This window comes from Ctenocephalides felis, unplaced genomic scaffold (genome assembly GCF_003426905.1).
Source record: "Ctenocephalides felis isolate EL2017-DRISC unplaced genomic scaffold, ASM342690v1 CF-g0.4_SCAFFOLD_01604, whole genome shotgun sequence".
Classification (NCBI taxonomy): domain Eukaryota; kingdom Metazoa; phylum Arthropoda; class Insecta; order Siphonaptera; family Pulicidae; genus Ctenocephalides; species Ctenocephalides felis.
Genome location: NW_020537758.1, coordinates 46,715,250 through 46,731,642, shown reverse-complemented (window position 1 = coordinate 46,731,642; position 16,393 = coordinate 46,715,250). Strand labels below are relative to the sequence as shown.

Genomic DNA, 16,393 nt, shown 5'->3' with positions numbered 1-16,393 from the left:
ATGGAATACTGATCCCAATTGGACGAGTTCCGGTCATTCCCGCCAAAGGACCCCAATCTACCCTACCAGTAGCCCAAGGACCTAGAAATCAGAAGAGGTTTGAAGTTATAAACAGTGCAAGATTTTTCTGGTTCCAAAGTATATTTTACTACGGCGATTTAGGAAAGTGCTCGATCAAATTATATTCCGATAGGTCCCATAGCATGGTCCTTTTTAGCGGGCATATAATCGTCTGCTTTCGGCATGTAGCATGCTCTCTCATCTCGTTTTGGGGCTCCTACTGCAGTGCCATCAAGGGCCATGCCATCCGCTTTAACCTGGGGGCAAGGGTCAATACCACGCTGATTCCGGTTTACCGTTAATTCGTCTCCTGGTACAGCCGGAGAGCAGTCGGTTATAGGCTCTATTTCTGATTGGTCATAGTTGATCTGAAGGAAAACGATAATTAAATTGAGTTTTTGGAATTCTTAAATGTAATATTACATAATAGATTAAATAATCAATTCACATTATAGTTATTATATCGAACGCATAATAACAGTTACGTAAAACCAATTAATGCTGTATTTAAAGTATAATATAAACGAATTTTATCTATTTGGGTATCCATATATGGATCTATAGATTTATAGATTTGTAGCGCCTTAACAGAAATAGTTCTATGCAAGGAGGCATTGTTGCTGCTATTATTTTATATATAATTAGCAATTTGTGCATAATTTAAACAGGTCAATCTCTAATGCTGTCTATTTTATACAATAATAAAAATACTTATTTTTAATTTAATCATCTTATTTGGGTTTGAATTAGTACTAAACAGAATCGCGGGTTAAAGAAGATCCCTTCCAAAGTCTCCAATGTTATGTAGCAATAACATTGTCAAAAACGTTTTATTTTTGCCTCTCATAAATATTTACAAAAAAACAGCAGAAAATATTGCAAAAATTGATGTAAATACATATTACATTAAAATATTCATTTACCTCACTGTGTCCGGCTCTTGCCTGGCACGGCGGACATTGCTTTGCAGTTATTGAAGCCATGTTGAAACACCAGAATCTAATAGGATTTATTTCATATGTAATCAATGATAAAATAAATGATTTGCTTCTGCAACGATTGCACGTAGCCTTTAATTTGATTTTCTTTATTTGCAGTGCCTTCTTACCTATTCTTATACTGAAAAAATTAAAGTAATGAAATAAAAAGGATTTAGAAACTTATACAAAACGCTCACATATTGTATTGACAAAACAAAACGATGCCATCAAATGAAAAGATCCATAGCAACGAAATGTCACAATCTTTCCATAATTTTAAACAGATATTATAATTAAAACCTAGTCATAATGATATTTTCCTTATAATTTAATCAAAATTCAATAAAATGATACTAAACCGCCACGATTTGATGTTAAAAATATTATTGTCTTAAATTTCGATGAGGATGCGTTGGATAAAATCTGTTTTAGAGAAAGTTTATTAATCAGTCATTGCCGGAATGTTGATAATATCGAAATGTGTACCGTTTGTTGAAAAATGTTCGGAAGTTTGTCCTAATGAGCAATGCGACGACGATATAAGTGATCCAGATGATATCAATAATGAACTTTTCATCCAAAACCGACCTCGATACAAGCTAAACAAGGTAAAGAAGTTCTTTGTATATATGCTGGAAATATTGCTTTATTTATAATATTTTTTATTATTTAATAATAACAGATAAATATTATTTTCTGTGTGAAGAATATAGTTGTCCCATAACTTTTCTGTAGATTCACAAGAGGTAAATACAAAAAAGCATAAACGTAGACATCAGTGCAAAAAAAAGTACTGCAAAAGAAAAGAAGCTAAACTCATTAAAGAAACAGACGTTGTTTTATCGTCTGACCGCATTGACGATGATGATTTCGAGGATGATGTTCATGAAGATGATAATAATGCAACACCAGATAAAATTAGAATTTTAAAATTAAGTGATTGTGATACATCTGGAGGTTTCTGCATAAACATAGAAAATGTTGGCCAACATTTACTGCTGTATCTTGCCTCACAATTTTCCGTAGAAGGATGCACAGCAGGATCTAGTATTTTATCTACATCAGACTTAAACTTGACTTTAATTGAAGAAAGGAAAACCGAATATATAACACGATCTGAAGATAAAGTAGAAGAAAAATGTATCCACATAGGACTGGATGAAAATAGATATGTCGTGATCAAATCTCATAAGTATGGAGATAAAGTTCGTAAAATCTGTGGAAACTTAGAATTTGAAAATGCAAAATATTTATTATTTGATGGTGCTGGCATAATATTGATGCGCTACATGGCTATTACAATTTCAAAGGCCGCGTGGAATTAACAACAATGCTTATAAATGGAGATATTGCAAAAGTATGCATAGAATCTAGTGGATACAAAAAAGCTTGGGTTTGCAATTCTATTAAAAGAGTTATAGAAATAGAAAAAACTATTATTGAAAATTGTGGTATTGTGCAAAAATCCTTGACGGTTCTATTGCCTGACGGCCGTATGGTCAAGCATGAGTGGGAAGGGTGCGATTACATAATACATATGAATCCAATATCCAACATATCAGGAAATTTATCTTCGAGCTGGGAAAATGATATCGAATTACTTTCACGATATTTGGACTATAAAAGTAAAAGGAAAGCTGATCATAAAAGTTATATGCTAGACGCACCTGAAGCGCAAACCATACTTTCTGACTATTTGCAATACATATTATTAACAAAACCATCAAATGTTTTAAATTATACAATAGATTATTTCAAATGCATGAGACCATATTGAGAGTATTACCTAAAACCGAGATTAAAAATGTAAATTTCATGAAATGAAAGTTATGAAATAATTTATAAGATTTGTCAAAATAATAATTATTTTTCATTTAAATTGTATATTAATGTTAAAATATATACTTCTTTAGATTTTGTACAAAAGTATTCATGCTTCCGTAGGTTTCACTCTGCCAATCGTTTTTGGCATTTTCTTATTAGTAGAATCTTCTAATTCTTTTGGTTTATAATAATGTGGAGCTACTTCCAGAAGCCACTTGCTTTCTATTTCAATTACTTGACGCATAAATTCTTTTGTTGTGAACACTAATTCATGATAAAGCAACCATCTAGGTAAATCTTCAAATAATGAACTGTTTGGATGAATCATAACAGTCTGAAAATAAAAATCACATAATATTTAAACTGCAATATTATTCTAATATAAACAAAATAAACTCAGAGAAATTCCACATTTTATTGAACCTATCTTAATATTATTTAAAATCTCAAGCAGACAAAATACTATGTGAAGATGTAATTTCTTCTATAAGAAAAATAGCTGATACACAAAACTAATTCTTTTTCATGCAAAATGATTGAATATAGCAAAATCAATAAATTACTTATGATCTCATTATAATCTATTTTAATTATTTAAAACATTATCTAATTTAATATTATATTAATTTTTACATTTATTAAAATCAGATCTTCTTTTAAAAATGGTATTCAAATTCAATTTTAAAAAAGGTATTCAAATTCAATTTATTTTTAATAAAAAAAATATAATTATTGCAGAATTTCAAAACAATCTTATATTGTCAATTATAAGAAGAGCATTAAAACAATGTAAAAAATGATCACTTACCTGATTATGTTTGGCCGTTTTATAATTGCCTCCTTTTGATAATCTTGCTACATGGTAGAAATATCCAGCTGTAATGGCTTTTCTGATATTAACAGTTTCTGTTAATCCTGAAACCATTTCAATCTCAACACGTTCCATTAAACCAACTAATTGTTCTCTTACATCTCTAGCCCGTTTCAAAGAACTAAATAATATTTATTAAGAAAATTAATATTATTAATAAGTAAGTTTATGATTATTTAAGTTACATGTTCAAGTACTAACCGGTATTGCAAAAAATTTTCATAACACCATTGTGTTGAAAAATCAGATTCAGCCCATTGATTATAAACATTCAGAAGACTTAAATGATCCCCACCAATGTGATTAAAATTTTTTCTTGCAGTATCAGCATGAATAATTTTATCTTTCGGCCGATAAAAAATCGCTCCGTTTACCGATAACATTGCAGCTATAGTAACAATTTCTTCAGAACATTTGTATCTATAAAAAAATATATTAAGGAGTATGTTTTGCAGTTCTAATATTTTTTTTTATAATCATTATCTTACTTCTCACTAGCCAATAACATTTTAGCCATCATAGGATCAACAGGAAATTCAGCCATTCGTCTACCAAGTTTTGTCAATTCTCCATGATGATTTAATGCACCTAATGCATACAGTTGTTCTAAAGCTAATACCAATGTCTCATGAGGAGGAGGATCCAAAAAGTCAAAATGAACCAAATCATTTATACCCAAAGCCTTTAATGTCAACACAGCATTTCCTAAAAAATAAAAATAAACCATATAAATCAATTGAGGAGATGAATGGATAAATGATTAAACTGCATATTATTGAGAAATGAAAAGTTATTTATCTTTCGAAACTGACATTTGTGCTAATGATAACACTAATAATGCAAAGTTATTTGACTTACAACAATTATCAGGGAAGGTCTTAATTTAATAAATATTTATTATGTTTACCTAAATTAATGCGCTGTATTTCAGGAATAGTGTTATCTTCTAGTTCATGGGCATATGCCCATGCAGTATATAATCTAAAGCATTTTCCTGCTGCAACTCTACCAGCACGACCAGCCCTTTGATTAGCTGATGCTTTTGATATTGGTACGACCATTAAACTTTCCATACCTATAAGTAATTAATAATCAATACTAACTTATTCTCCATCTTTATACTTCAGTTTCAAAAATTTCAGAGTAATTAAATTTACCTGTCCTGGAATTAAAATTATTTTGTTTGGCAAACCCAGGGTCTATAACATAAATAATATTATCAATGGTCAAACTCGTTTCTGCAATATTTGTGGCTAAAATAACTTTTCTTGCCCCAGGAGGTGTTGGTTCAAAAATTTTTGCTTGCAAATCACTTGGTAAATTAGCATATACAGGCAAGATAATCAGTTCCTTCAATTTTGATCCAAGTCGTTTTACACGATCCTGAAGCATTTCATTACATGTTTCTATTTCATCTTGACCAGTCAAAAAAACTAATATATCACCTAGAGGTTGAGTTGCATGAATTTGTAGTACAGAAACAACACATGCATCAACATAATCGGCTTCTGGAGCACGAGTATAGTATATATCTACTGGAAACCTAAGAAAACAAAAATACATACCATATAAAGGGTATAAAAAATATATAAAATACATACCAATAATTAAATTAGTATTAGTAATTAATTGCTTCCTAACCTTCGGCCTGGTATTCTAAAAATAGGTGCATCATCAAAGAAGTTTGAAAATTTTTCTGCATCTAATGTGGCACTAGATATTAGTAACTTCAAGTCTTGTCTAAATCTTGCTATATCTTTAACTAATCCAAATAAAATGTCTGTATGTAATGTCCTCTCATGAGCTTCATCAATTATCATTACAGAATAAGATGCTAAATCTGGTTCTGATAAAAACTCCCTATGTAATGTACCATCAGTCATGTATTTCAGCACAGTTCTTTCTGAAGTGCAATCTTCAAATCGGATACTGTATCCAACCTGGTAAAATAAACAAATTAAATATCATTAAGATTTAAATTAGAATTATGCAACATAATGACAGTAAATGAAGAAATTCAACAAAAAACAAACAACTACAAAAAAAGAATAGACGAGCACCCAAATTACTTGGCCAACAAAGTATACTCAGAAGCGCGCCCAACAAGACTAAAACGAAAAATTCCAAACGATCTTATAAATTTGTAAATTATTATTATTATTATTATTATTATTATTATTGTTATTATTATTGTTATTATTATTATTATTATTGTTATTATTATTATTATTATTATTACTATTATTATTATTATTATTATTATTATCATTATTATTATTATTATTATTATTATTAATATTATCTTACTATTTCTATTATTGTTATTTTGTTATATTTTATTATTTTTCTAGTATTATTTTATTATTCTGAAATTTTATTTATATTATTTATTAATCTTATTTTTATTATTATTTGCTTATATTTTACATTAAATCATATTACGGATATTATTTTTATGTAAATTTTATCCTTTGCTCTTTTATTTATTTAAATTTATATTATTATTTATCAATATTACTTGATGTTAATAAATTAGCAGTTGTAATAATTATTGAAATTAAAAAAAAAAAAAAAAAATGATTAAAAAAAAATGTTAATCAATAAATTAATATAATGAACAAAAATTTATATAGTAGATGTTAATTAATTTTAAATAAGATTTTCTTACTTCATTTCCAAGTTTGACACCCATTTCCTGAGCAACACGAGCTGCAACTGACATAGCAGCAACTCTTCTAGGTTGTGTACATCCAATTTTTTTTCCATCTTCAGTAAAACCTGCTTCATACAAATATTGAGGTATTTGAGTAGTTTTACCTGATCCAGTCTCGCCTTCAATAATAAGAATCTAGTAAATTTATAATGAGATTAGTATCATACCATACCTAATATTTGATTTTATTATTTTATTAATTGCCTGGTGTTCTCGAATAGCAGCAATCAAATCTTGTTTAAATGGGAATACTGGTAAAGACTTTTTAGTTTCCTCTATATCCATTTTTTTCTTTTCGGCTTCAGTTTGAACAGGTTTTTTATCTTTGTCTTTAGTACCATCCATACGCAAAGCTTGTATAAATTCAATTTGATCATCTAATAATAGCTCATATTCATCCTGTGGTCACACATTTTTTTTTATAAAAATATATATATTATTATATTCAACACATATTTTTTGTAATTAAAAAGAGAATATTATTACCTTTTTTGAATCACTCCGAGAGCCAAATTTGTAAACAGCTGATGACATCTGTTCTTGCTCCCATTTTTTTTGTTCATGATGGGGAAGCTTTTCACCTTCGTCAACCTCAACATATTCACCTACAATTTTTATAATATCATAAAAAGTTAACATAAGATAATTAATATTTAGATGTATGTTTAACCTGTCTCTCCTTTTTTAATATCTCTTGGCATATGATACCTTTGAATCCTTTCAAGTTCTCTAGCCTTTTCATGTTCTTTAGCAATCTGAAGTAATTGTTTTTTATGTTCTCTGTCACGTTTCTCCTTTTCAGTTAATCTAGCACAAAGTTAAAATTTAATTATTTTTATTCTACCAAATAATATCAAAATAAATAAATATTTGCATACATTTCCTCTTCAAACAAGTATTCATCATCTGCTATATCTGCTTCCAACTCAGCAACTTTATCTTCTTTACGTTTCTCCAGATATTTTCTTCTGGATTGAATTCTGAGTACAGGTAACATTTTATCTCGATCTTCAGCTTCTAATTTTAACCGTTTGGCTGCTTCTTCAAATCTATTTCCAGAAGCCTGTAATCGAAATATATCATAAAGGTTTGAAAATGCTAAATATCAGCTAATTAAAATTGAAAATATTTTATATAACAATAGACATTTTGTTCTGAAGATAACTCTATAGGATCTAAAAAATTTATATAAGAATAAACATTTCGGTCTATAAATAAAATAATCTTCAGCAGCGATTTGTATATCATATGTATTGTATATATGCAAAAATTTCGTAATTATATATTTATCATACATTTGACTATTTTGTATAATAGAAAATTATGATGGGTAAAGTATACTCAAATTAGTATCTGTAAAATCTCACCTCCAATATTTTTCTAGTCTTATTTTCATCTTTTTTCTTAAGTCTTGTAGCAAATTCATCTCTTTCCTTTAAATCTTTTAATCGCTGCTCCTCCTCACTGTCTAAACTTCCAGAAGAAGAAGAACTTCGAGATCTTCGTCGACTCATTTTGAATATTTTTATTTTTAATAGAATGATATAAAGTAACTCATTACACTTGTTTTAATTCCAACGTAACGAAACTATTACTCCAGCTTATTAAGCAAGTCTTTACATTAATCGAGATGTAATTTATGTTAGACAGTTTAAAAACATAAAAAAATTGTGTATCATTTAATATTTATAACATTATTTAAATTATTACAATATAACAAGAAAACTGTCAAATATTCTTGTTTACAATGTATTGCCAGCAACGAAAAAAATGTCTTCTCTAACTTTTTGACATTAAAACGAAAGTTTTTCTTCAAACTGCAGCAACACTAATTTATAAAAACAAGTATCAACCATTCTATTCGGTTTCAAACAAACAAACCGTCAAAATTTCAGTGCCGCTTTATCAAGAATAATATGATGTTTATTCTATTTTACATTCTTCAAACAGTAAACCAATAATTTTATATTAAAAATGCCATTACTTAAATAAAAATAATAAAAAATATCTGCTAAAGACCACAAAAAACATTTATGTACAGAAAAAGCTCATCCAGACTTATGTTTAGATTGTTGAACAGAACATATATAATTTTTACTGAAAATGACTGAAAATTGGCCTAAGGTACACACATTTCGAGTTGCTATAAGGGTTCGACCATTTTTAAAGCATGAAACTGGTAATGTGCCAGCTATTAGGTTCTTACCTAACGATCCTCAGGTAATATATATTTATTTAGTTGATGTATTTTATGATAACACTATTGTTCATAACTTATAGTCATGAAGTAACCATTATGCAGACAAATGTAGTCAAAATATTTTTGTCAAGCAATCTTGTTTACATCTTTATACGAACTTTACGATTTGATTTGTAGGAATAGCTACATAGTTACAATTAAAATTATGTTTATTAGATGAACTAGAGTAATACCTGATCAAGTAATTGAGTCAACGCTCAATATTTAGTTTTATTTGCATTTGTATTATCATTACAAGTTTTTTACAATTTTGGTATGGTGATTATTTGAGTTGGATTAATTTGTTACAATTAAATTGTGAGAAACTTTTGGGAAAGTTTAATGTTAGAATTTGTTCAAATAAGCGTTTTAGCTTACGACAAGCCTATGCTATTATTTTAATATTCATAATATTTTAGATGCTTGTTGCTGATGATAAACCATTTGTGTTTGATCATATATACAATGAGGAATCTCAAGAAAACTTTTATGCATCGCTCATATATCCTATGGTCACAAAGTTATTGGAAGGATATCATTGTACGATAATGGCTTATGGCCACACAGGAACTGGTAAAACACACACTATGGGCAGTGGGATTAATGTAAACAGAATTTTCAAACAATCTCACAATGGTCTTATTTATTTTATTGTACTTATATAGTATAATTATAGGCTGAAGATGGTGTAAATGCTGGCTTATTACAAAGATCGCTCAATGACATCTTTCTTAGAGCTGCTCAAAATTCTGTATATTTTTCGATTTCAATTTCTGGAATTGAAATATATAATGATAAGGCATATGATTTGCTAGGAGATGCTGAAAGACCACTGAAAGGTATATATATATATATATATATATATATATATATATATATATATATATATATATATGTATGTATAATAAAATGCAATAATTGCTGTTCATAATAAGTTGCTAGAATGTGTTCTGCGTCATCCCATCTCGTGAGAAGTCCCAATGAAGCTGTGCAATATTTCAGGAAAGGTATTTTAGCACGTCATACAAGAAGTACCAAATTAAATCAACAGAGTTCTAGATCGCATGCCTTATTTACCGTCAACTGTAATATCAAAAATGGGTAAAATATTAATTTAATCTTTCTGATAGTATATTAGTACATTTTAATACTTTATTTTGATTTTTCTATTTATAGTAATCATGAAACAAATGCCTGTTTGCACTTAGTTGATTTGGCAGGAACCGAGGGTGTTAGAGAAACAGGACACGAAGGAGCTGCATTCACAGAAGGAATCAAGATCAATCAAAGTTTATTGGGTTTACACTTGTTACTTCGTAATCTTGCCAAAAGTGAAAATACAGTTAGTTATAGAGAGTCTGTATTAACAACTTTGTTACAAGGTAGATAACTGTATTTTTATGCATATTAAAGTGAAACAGGATTATCATTATAATGATTTTTTTTAAGATGCTTTAAATAGTAACAATTATGTAACACTCATTGGCTGTATAAGTCCGTCTATGGAGCATATAAAACGAACTATAACAACTTTAGAATTTGTTTCTGGAGCCAAAAGTGTTCGTAGTAAACCCCTCTTACAGCTCCAATATAATGAGTATAAGGTTGGCATTATTCTTTTTCTAACTACTTTATATTATAATTTTTTGCTGAATGTTTTTTTTTTATTTTAGAAGGAAAACAAATGCGATGGTGATCATACTAAGGACGATACAATGTTTCTTGTACCAAAAACACCAAAATTCAAAAGGCCTCCTTTTGGCAAGCATACACCCACATTAAATCAAGCCAGAACGATTGGAAAAACAACAGCGGTTTCCAAATCTTGCACAGAATCACCAATGCCTACAAGAAAACCATTTACACCTATCCAAAAAAATAATACATTCAGTACCCCACAAAAAATATATCAGAAAACAGCGAAATTCAATAGTACAACTGATTGCACACCAACGTTAGTATTATATCATATTTAGTATTTTACTCATTTATGAAAATACTCATATTATGAATATATTTGTTCCGATCTCATAAAATCAAAATCAAATTTATATTTCAAAAACTAAATTTTTCATAGCTAGTGATACTATAATGTTATTGTTCATATTTATTCTCTCCAAATTATCTAATACTAATGTTCAACTTCATATATATATATATATATATATATATATATATATATATATATATATTGTCTTAATTTCGAAAATTGGTATGATTTTTGGTATAGGAGAATTAAACAAATCAGTAGCACACCTGCTGCCAGAATGGAAATGGTCACCCCAAAACAAACACCAATTCCTTTAGATTATTCAGGATTTATTACTGATATGTCTAGAATATCTACTTCTTCACATGCTAGCGCCTTTGGTAACTCAAAAACGTACAGGTAAAAACCATTTAATTGAAAACATTTTTTTACTGTACAAGTTATTTCTTGTAAATTTTGATGGAAAGAAAGAATGTAAAGTTGTGTACTCACTTTTTGCACGAAATCTATTATATTTTGATAGATTTTATATTAAATAAATTTGTATTTATAAATTCTTTCTTATTTGTTCAATATGTAATAGATTCTTTGTTGCTTATTGCTCCTTTTTTAAATCCAATATGTATGTGGTTTTAAAGATTTTCAACAGCATTTTATAATTTACAGTCCTGAGATTGAAATTTTGCGTGAAAATATGCACGCAATTATGTCTCGATTAGAAGGTCTTGAAAAACAAAATAAAGAAAACGTTAAAAAAGATAAAACCGATATCACTTTAACAGCAATGGAAAATGTAACTGATCTTGAAAGCTGTTCTTTGGACAACACATTACTTCAAAGTACTATATTAGAAAATCCTGTTAAATCAAATAAAAAAGTTCGTAGGTCTATCCGAATACAACACAAAAAAAATATGACGGTATTAAATAATAAGATGAACCAAACCAGACTGATTTCTGTGGCCGGTGTGCAAGGAAACAAGACAATCGGTTAGTAATGAGCCCATACCATTGTCAAATATTGTGTTTAAAATAAATCATTAATTTTTAATAAATCATTTATTCTTATTAGCATATTCCTTTACTTTTAGGTGTGCCTCATCACCCTGTGCCATCGAACAATGCACATTTAACTATTAACTTAACTATGGGTAAGCATATCTTCAATTTGTCATAGAATGTGTATTGATCATGAATTGTTTTCAGATAAAATGGGCAATCCTGTAATACTTGATGCATATGGAGTCCCTAATAGAAACAATGTGTACAAATCAAAATCAAAAGAACATCTTAAAAAATTGAGGCACAGTTTATCAAAAAATTCTCAACCAGTCACTAAATTGTTATTACATACTTTAAATACATCATCTGCCAAGGATATGCAAGTCTTAGAAACCGTAGGACCAGTCACTGCCCAACTTATTGTTGAACACAGGTAAATAAATTTGTCATTTTTTAAAAATATTTATTATTATTTGATTTAAAAAAAATTATTTATTTTGGGTTTGATTTTTTGTAGGGAAAGAATTGGAAAATTTCGATGTTTACAAGAATTGAAGGATATTCCATTTTGGAAGCAAAAGTCTTTTGAACGCTTCTTGTCAGCTTATAATTTATAAGTTGATATATATTTTAAGAATATAAAATTGTATATAGATTCAAAAAAATCTAAAGAGTATTGTTTTGTCTTAAATTTAATCTTGCATAGTTTCAATATATTGTATTTATTTTTTTAAATATATATTTTGTGAAGAGCATAATCATGTCTTTTGTATAAGTTTGTATAACTAAGTAACATAAAAAATAATTAAATTAGTTAAATTTGGAAATTATATCAATATTTTTTTTTGACTACACCTTCTACACTGATCATTGATAAAAATAAAGATTTTCTGAATAAATTGAATAGAATTAACAAACTTGATTTGAGCACATAGTTAAATTAAACACTTTGAGTCTTATGAGTTAGGCTTTAAAGTAGGTTTTCCTGCAAGTTTTAGTAATTGTTAAAATCACATTAAAACTAGTTGCATTTTAATTTGATGATTTTTTCTATTTCAACCGTTTTTCATAGGCCTGAAATATTTTAATATGTTATTTCATACATCGAAATCTATCGTTATACAAAGTTTAGAAGTCTGAAACTCTTTAAGAATCCTAGGATATTAAGCTCGTTAGATTAGATTTATTAGTGCACGAAAGGTGCTATTTTCAATTGAAAACATATTACTTACCTAATAAATTGAACATTACAAATCATATAAAACATACTGTCGATCACAAATAATTATACATATCTAAAATTTAAATTTACACTTTGTAACTGCACTTCTATTTTGAGAGTTTTTATGCTTACTTGTTTCAGCAAAAACTCTTTTTTATCATTTGCCACAATTTGATTAATAATGTAATTTTGTTAAATGAGTAAATTTCGTAGTAAAACTATCACAAAAAATGTATAAATCGTTTTATTATTAGATTTGATGTACCTTTGATACATATATGTTTATATATTTAAATCATCAATTATAAGGATACTTTAAAAAATTTGAATATTGAAAAACATAATATTTTGCATATGTAATAAAAGGCATTTATTCAGGATATTTAATACTTGGAGATGTTTGATTGATGGTTGATTTATGTTTTAGTTAATCTTTAATGGTTTATATTAATTTATTTAATTAATTAATTATTATTTAATCAATAAATATATTATTAATTACACAATACACACATGTTTTTGCACAAACGTCCGACTCGATTACTGTAATAAATATCGCACGTGGTCATAGATAAATAAGCACGTGGTCTTAGGCATAAAACAACTTTTGTGTACTAAATAAAAAGCGGGGAATTTAAAAATTCAGAAACACGGTTTTAAGTTATACCAAAAGCAACAGTTCAAAAATTTTTAGCATTTTTACCCATTACTCATAAAAAGACTGCATTTTTGTTTCTTGCATATAATTAATCTCTAATTAGATTTTTTTATAAATATATTAAAACTAAATCATCTTGTATCTATAATACAATTTATTTTTTATCCATATTACAGATGAAAATATATTAATAACCACATTATAAAATCTAACATCTATTTGAACAATATAAATTCGAAACTATATATTATAATTACATTAAATCATATAATTATTCATGACATGTGAGAACCTACTTTTATAAATTATATATATATATATATATATATATATATATATATATAAATCATCAAGAGTGCAATTAAATAATAAAATATTTCAAAACTTTACAATAAAACAACTTATATGTAATTGTAATTTACTGCATGTGAGGTCCCGCAACATCAAATCGTCGCATTTTATTCAATTCTGAAAAAATAATTATGATTTATAAATGATAACAATTAAACAATTCATATTTCATGCAATAAAAATTAAAAATTATTTATGAATGTATTTTTAAATTTCGAAAGGATTAATAATGTAAATCTGTATAAATGTTCCACAAATCCAATTTGTAAATAGAAGAGATGGAATTCTAAAAATATATTTTCAAGGAAGTTATTTAATTCGGAAGAAGGAATCTAAATTTATATGGAAAACAATTTAACATATTTCACTGAAACTTTCAGTATGATTTAAAATTGAATTCTTATACCTCTTATTCCGGTGAGACCGGTTATATTGGCAAAGGTTAATATATAACTTAGTGTAATTAGTTTTTGTTTGATTCCACAAAACCAATTTAGAAACAGAAGAGTATATATAAATATGTATTATAAAAATATATTAATTTACCCCTGGTCTTAGCCCGCGACAAACTATTCTTATCATCTTTCCAGTTGGCTTTATGTCATTGTGTATGAGTCGTTGCAGAATCCCTTGGCTGTTCGACTTTGAAAATATTTGACAATTCATCGAGTAAAGTTTCATATCGAAAGGCAACACGTATATCGGGTACATTGGTCCTTGTTATATCATTACCGGCCACTCCTTCCTGAGTGTAGTTTGGTCCTAACCAATATTGTTTCATCTAAAAGAGTAAAAGACTCATGATAAGGTGCACAATTTTTTTAAAAGTAAAAATTTTCCTTAATATATGTGCATTAGGTATAAGAGTATGGTTTTTGTACCTTGTGTGGAAATCCACTCATAATAACACTATTTCTAGCAAGCTCACACATATCACAAGAGCTAAGTTTCCAAACTTGAGCTGCAATACTATATTCTTCCATTAAAGGCTCCTGAAAATAAAATTTATTTACGCCCGTTCATTCGTGATGATAAATTCAACAAATTTAGATTAAAAAAATCTTATTTACCTTGGTAAAATGAAATTGTAATGGGTCATCCGTACTCAAACTTACACACAAGCCCCTAGCTAAATATTCAGGAAGAGGATTTCTATGATAATTTAAAAATAGCGAGTTGTTACTTAAAGGAGACATAGCAATGCCAATTTGCGCTAAATAATATAAATATTGAAGTACAGGCACCTAAAAATAAGCAGTATTTTTTCTAAAATTCATTTTAAGGCTAAGACAATAATTATTTAAATAATTACTTTTCTTAATAAAAGTCCGTGCGAAATGTTTTCGGCCATCATGAAGCCGCAAACTAAGTGTTGAATTGGACCAGCTTCTCCGCAATGCGGCCTCAACACAAATGTGTTCAACCCCTGCTCGCTAAAATTATAAAAAAATATAAATATAAATAAAAAAATGTAATTTTACATTTTTAAATTGATAACTTACTGTCTAAAATGGTTCAATACGGTCATATTAGCGTACATATAATATTGATAATATGCATAGGGCGGATTTTCAGTGTCTGTCCATTCTTCTGGTGTCGGAACATCCTTATCGAATAATGGATTTTCGGGTTTACTTTCATCATCCACCGAGTCAAAACCTATCACGAACTATAGAAGAAAATTATAAATACTACTTGAATTTATCCAACTTATAATTAATAATATTAAATATTAATCAGATTTCTGATCATACCTGAAGAAACTTGTGTAGTTCAGGATGCGATTGTGGATCATTCGTAACTTCAAATAATGGCAAATAGATATTTGTAAGAATTTCTTGGAAATTGTTCATCAGCTTATTTAATTTGAAAATATCGCTGTAATAAAAAACAATAATATTATACTCAAAGTATAAATAATTTATGGGTGGTAATTAATATAATAACTAATAATATATCTACTCTTACTATAATCGTGGTATTTGAATAAGCCAGCGCACATTATCACTATAAACATTAGATTCTATTGCCCATTTTGCAAGTTTATCCCACTCTTCAGGACTTTTACCATAAATTGAAAGTCTCAATTCGCAATTTTGATATTTGCTTTCTTCTAAATCCGAACTAACTTCCTATAATAATGAAATAAATAAAAAATAAATAAATAACTCACATTTATTTTATATGAAATTAAATCAGATAAAATTTTGATAAAGATGAAATTTTGTAGAAAAATTACTTACATTGATAATTCTTGCAAAATATTTTCCGTTCAAGTAGTTATCGGTTTTTAAGAAAACTTCTCTCAATCTGCTTTCACCAATAGGATTATATTTTGCATTAAATTTGTCGAACCTATGAAAAGTGTTTCGGTCCTAAAAAATTATAGATTAAAAATAATTAGAAAAAGGTATTAGAATTATAACATACAAATTTGAAAAAATGTTTTTTATATCTTTAAACGTTTTTTATATCTATCTATTT

At 27.8% G+C, this 16,393-nt stretch overlaps 3 protein-coding genes across 7 annotated transcripts in view; 1 reads left to right on the top strand and 2 right to left on the bottom strand.

Moving 5' to 3' along the window:
• Window positions 1–2,970: 2,970 nt before the first annotated feature.
• Window positions 2,971–7,965, bottom strand: LOC113373857 (pre-mRNA-splicing factor ATP-dependent RNA helicase DHX16-like). The gene is made up of 13 exons (XM_026614128.1): window positions 7,816–7,965; window positions 7,327–7,511; window positions 7,119–7,255; window positions 6,935–7,053; window positions 6,653–6,847; window positions 6,404–6,583; window positions 5,377–5,675; window positions 4,893–5,278; window positions 4,643–4,810; window positions 4,224–4,440; window positions 3,937–4,155; window positions 3,673–3,856; window positions 2,971–3,198 (listed from the first exon to the last, which is right to left on the bottom strand). The coding sequence occupies exons 1-13, from the start codon at window positions 7,960–7,962 to the stop codon at window positions 2,971–2,973; spliced, it is 2,664 nt and encodes an 887-aa protein (XP_026469913.1). The 5' UTR covers window positions 7,963–7,965.
• Window positions 7,966–8,437: 472 nt separating this feature from the next.
• LOC113373040 (kinesin-like protein Nod) lies at window positions 8,438–12,329 on the top strand. Its single transcript, XM_026613377.1, has 12 exons — window positions 8,438–8,668; window positions 9,107–9,292; window positions 9,364–9,526; window positions 9,623–9,788; window positions 9,864–10,069; window positions 10,137–10,291; window positions 10,361–10,641; window positions 10,918–11,076; window positions 11,344–11,666; window positions 11,768–11,827; window positions 11,883–12,111; window positions 12,196–12,329. The coding sequence occupies exons 1-12, from the start codon at window positions 8,552–8,554 to the stop codon at window positions 12,293–12,295; spliced, it is 2,145 nt and encodes a 714-aa protein (XP_026469162.1). The 5' UTR covers window positions 8,438–8,551; the 3' UTR covers window positions 12,296–12,329.
• A 1,645-nt stretch (window positions 12,330–13,974) lies between these two features.
• Window positions 13,975–16,393, bottom strand: part of LOC113374090 (AMP deaminase 2-like) — a 33,658-nt gene continuing 31,239 nt past the window's right edge. For all 5 annotated transcript variants that reach the window (XM_026614355.1, XM_026614353.1, XM_026614354.1 and 2 more), the window contains 9 exons: window positions 16,153–16,284; window positions 15,878–16,041; window positions 15,664–15,787; window positions 15,412–15,578; window positions 15,222–15,342; window positions 14,980–15,153; window positions 14,791–14,901; window positions 14,456–14,690; window positions 13,975–14,026 (listed from right to left, as the gene is read on the bottom strand). In XM_026614355.1, coding sequence (XP_026470140.1) covers window positions 14,511–14,690; window positions 14,791–14,901; window positions 14,980–15,153; window positions 15,222–15,342; window positions 15,412–15,578; window positions 15,664–15,787; window positions 15,878–16,041; window positions 16,153–16,284 — 1,173 coding nt within the window. In that variant the 3' untranslated portion in view covers window positions 13,975–14,026; window positions 14,456–14,510. The remainder of the gene's footprint in view (window positions 14,027–14,455; window positions 14,691–14,790; window positions 14,902–14,979; window positions 15,154–15,221; window positions 15,343–15,411; window positions 15,579–15,663; window positions 15,788–15,877; window positions 16,042–16,152; window positions 16,285–16,393) is intronic.

Bases quoted from the DNA above. Each gene is read 5' to 3' on its own strand.
- LOC113373857 (XM_026614128.1), bottom strand. From the start codon at position 7,962: ATGAGTCGACGAAGATCTCGAAGTTCTTCTTCTTCTGGAAGTTTAGAC. The intron at 7,256-7,326 runs GTATGCAAATAT...ACTTTGTGCTAG, and splicing joins TACTTGTTTGAAGAGGAAAT to ATTAACTGAAAAGGAGAAAC. The intron at 6,584-6,652 runs GCAATTAATAAA...TAAATTTACTAG, and splicing joins CTGCTATTCGAGAACACCAG to ATTCTTATTATTGAAGGCGA.
- LOC113373040 (XM_026613377.1), top strand. From the start codon at position 8,552: ATGACTGAAAATTGGCCTAAGGTACACACATTTCGAGTTGCTATAAGG. The intron at 8,669-9,106 runs GTAATATATATT...ATAATATTTTAG, and splicing joins TCTTACCTAACGATCCTCAG to ATGCTTGTTGCTGATGATAA. The intron at 12,112-12,195 runs GTAAATAAATTT...GATTTTTTGTAG, and splicing joins CAACTTATTGTTGAACACAG to GGAAAGAATTGGAAAATTTC.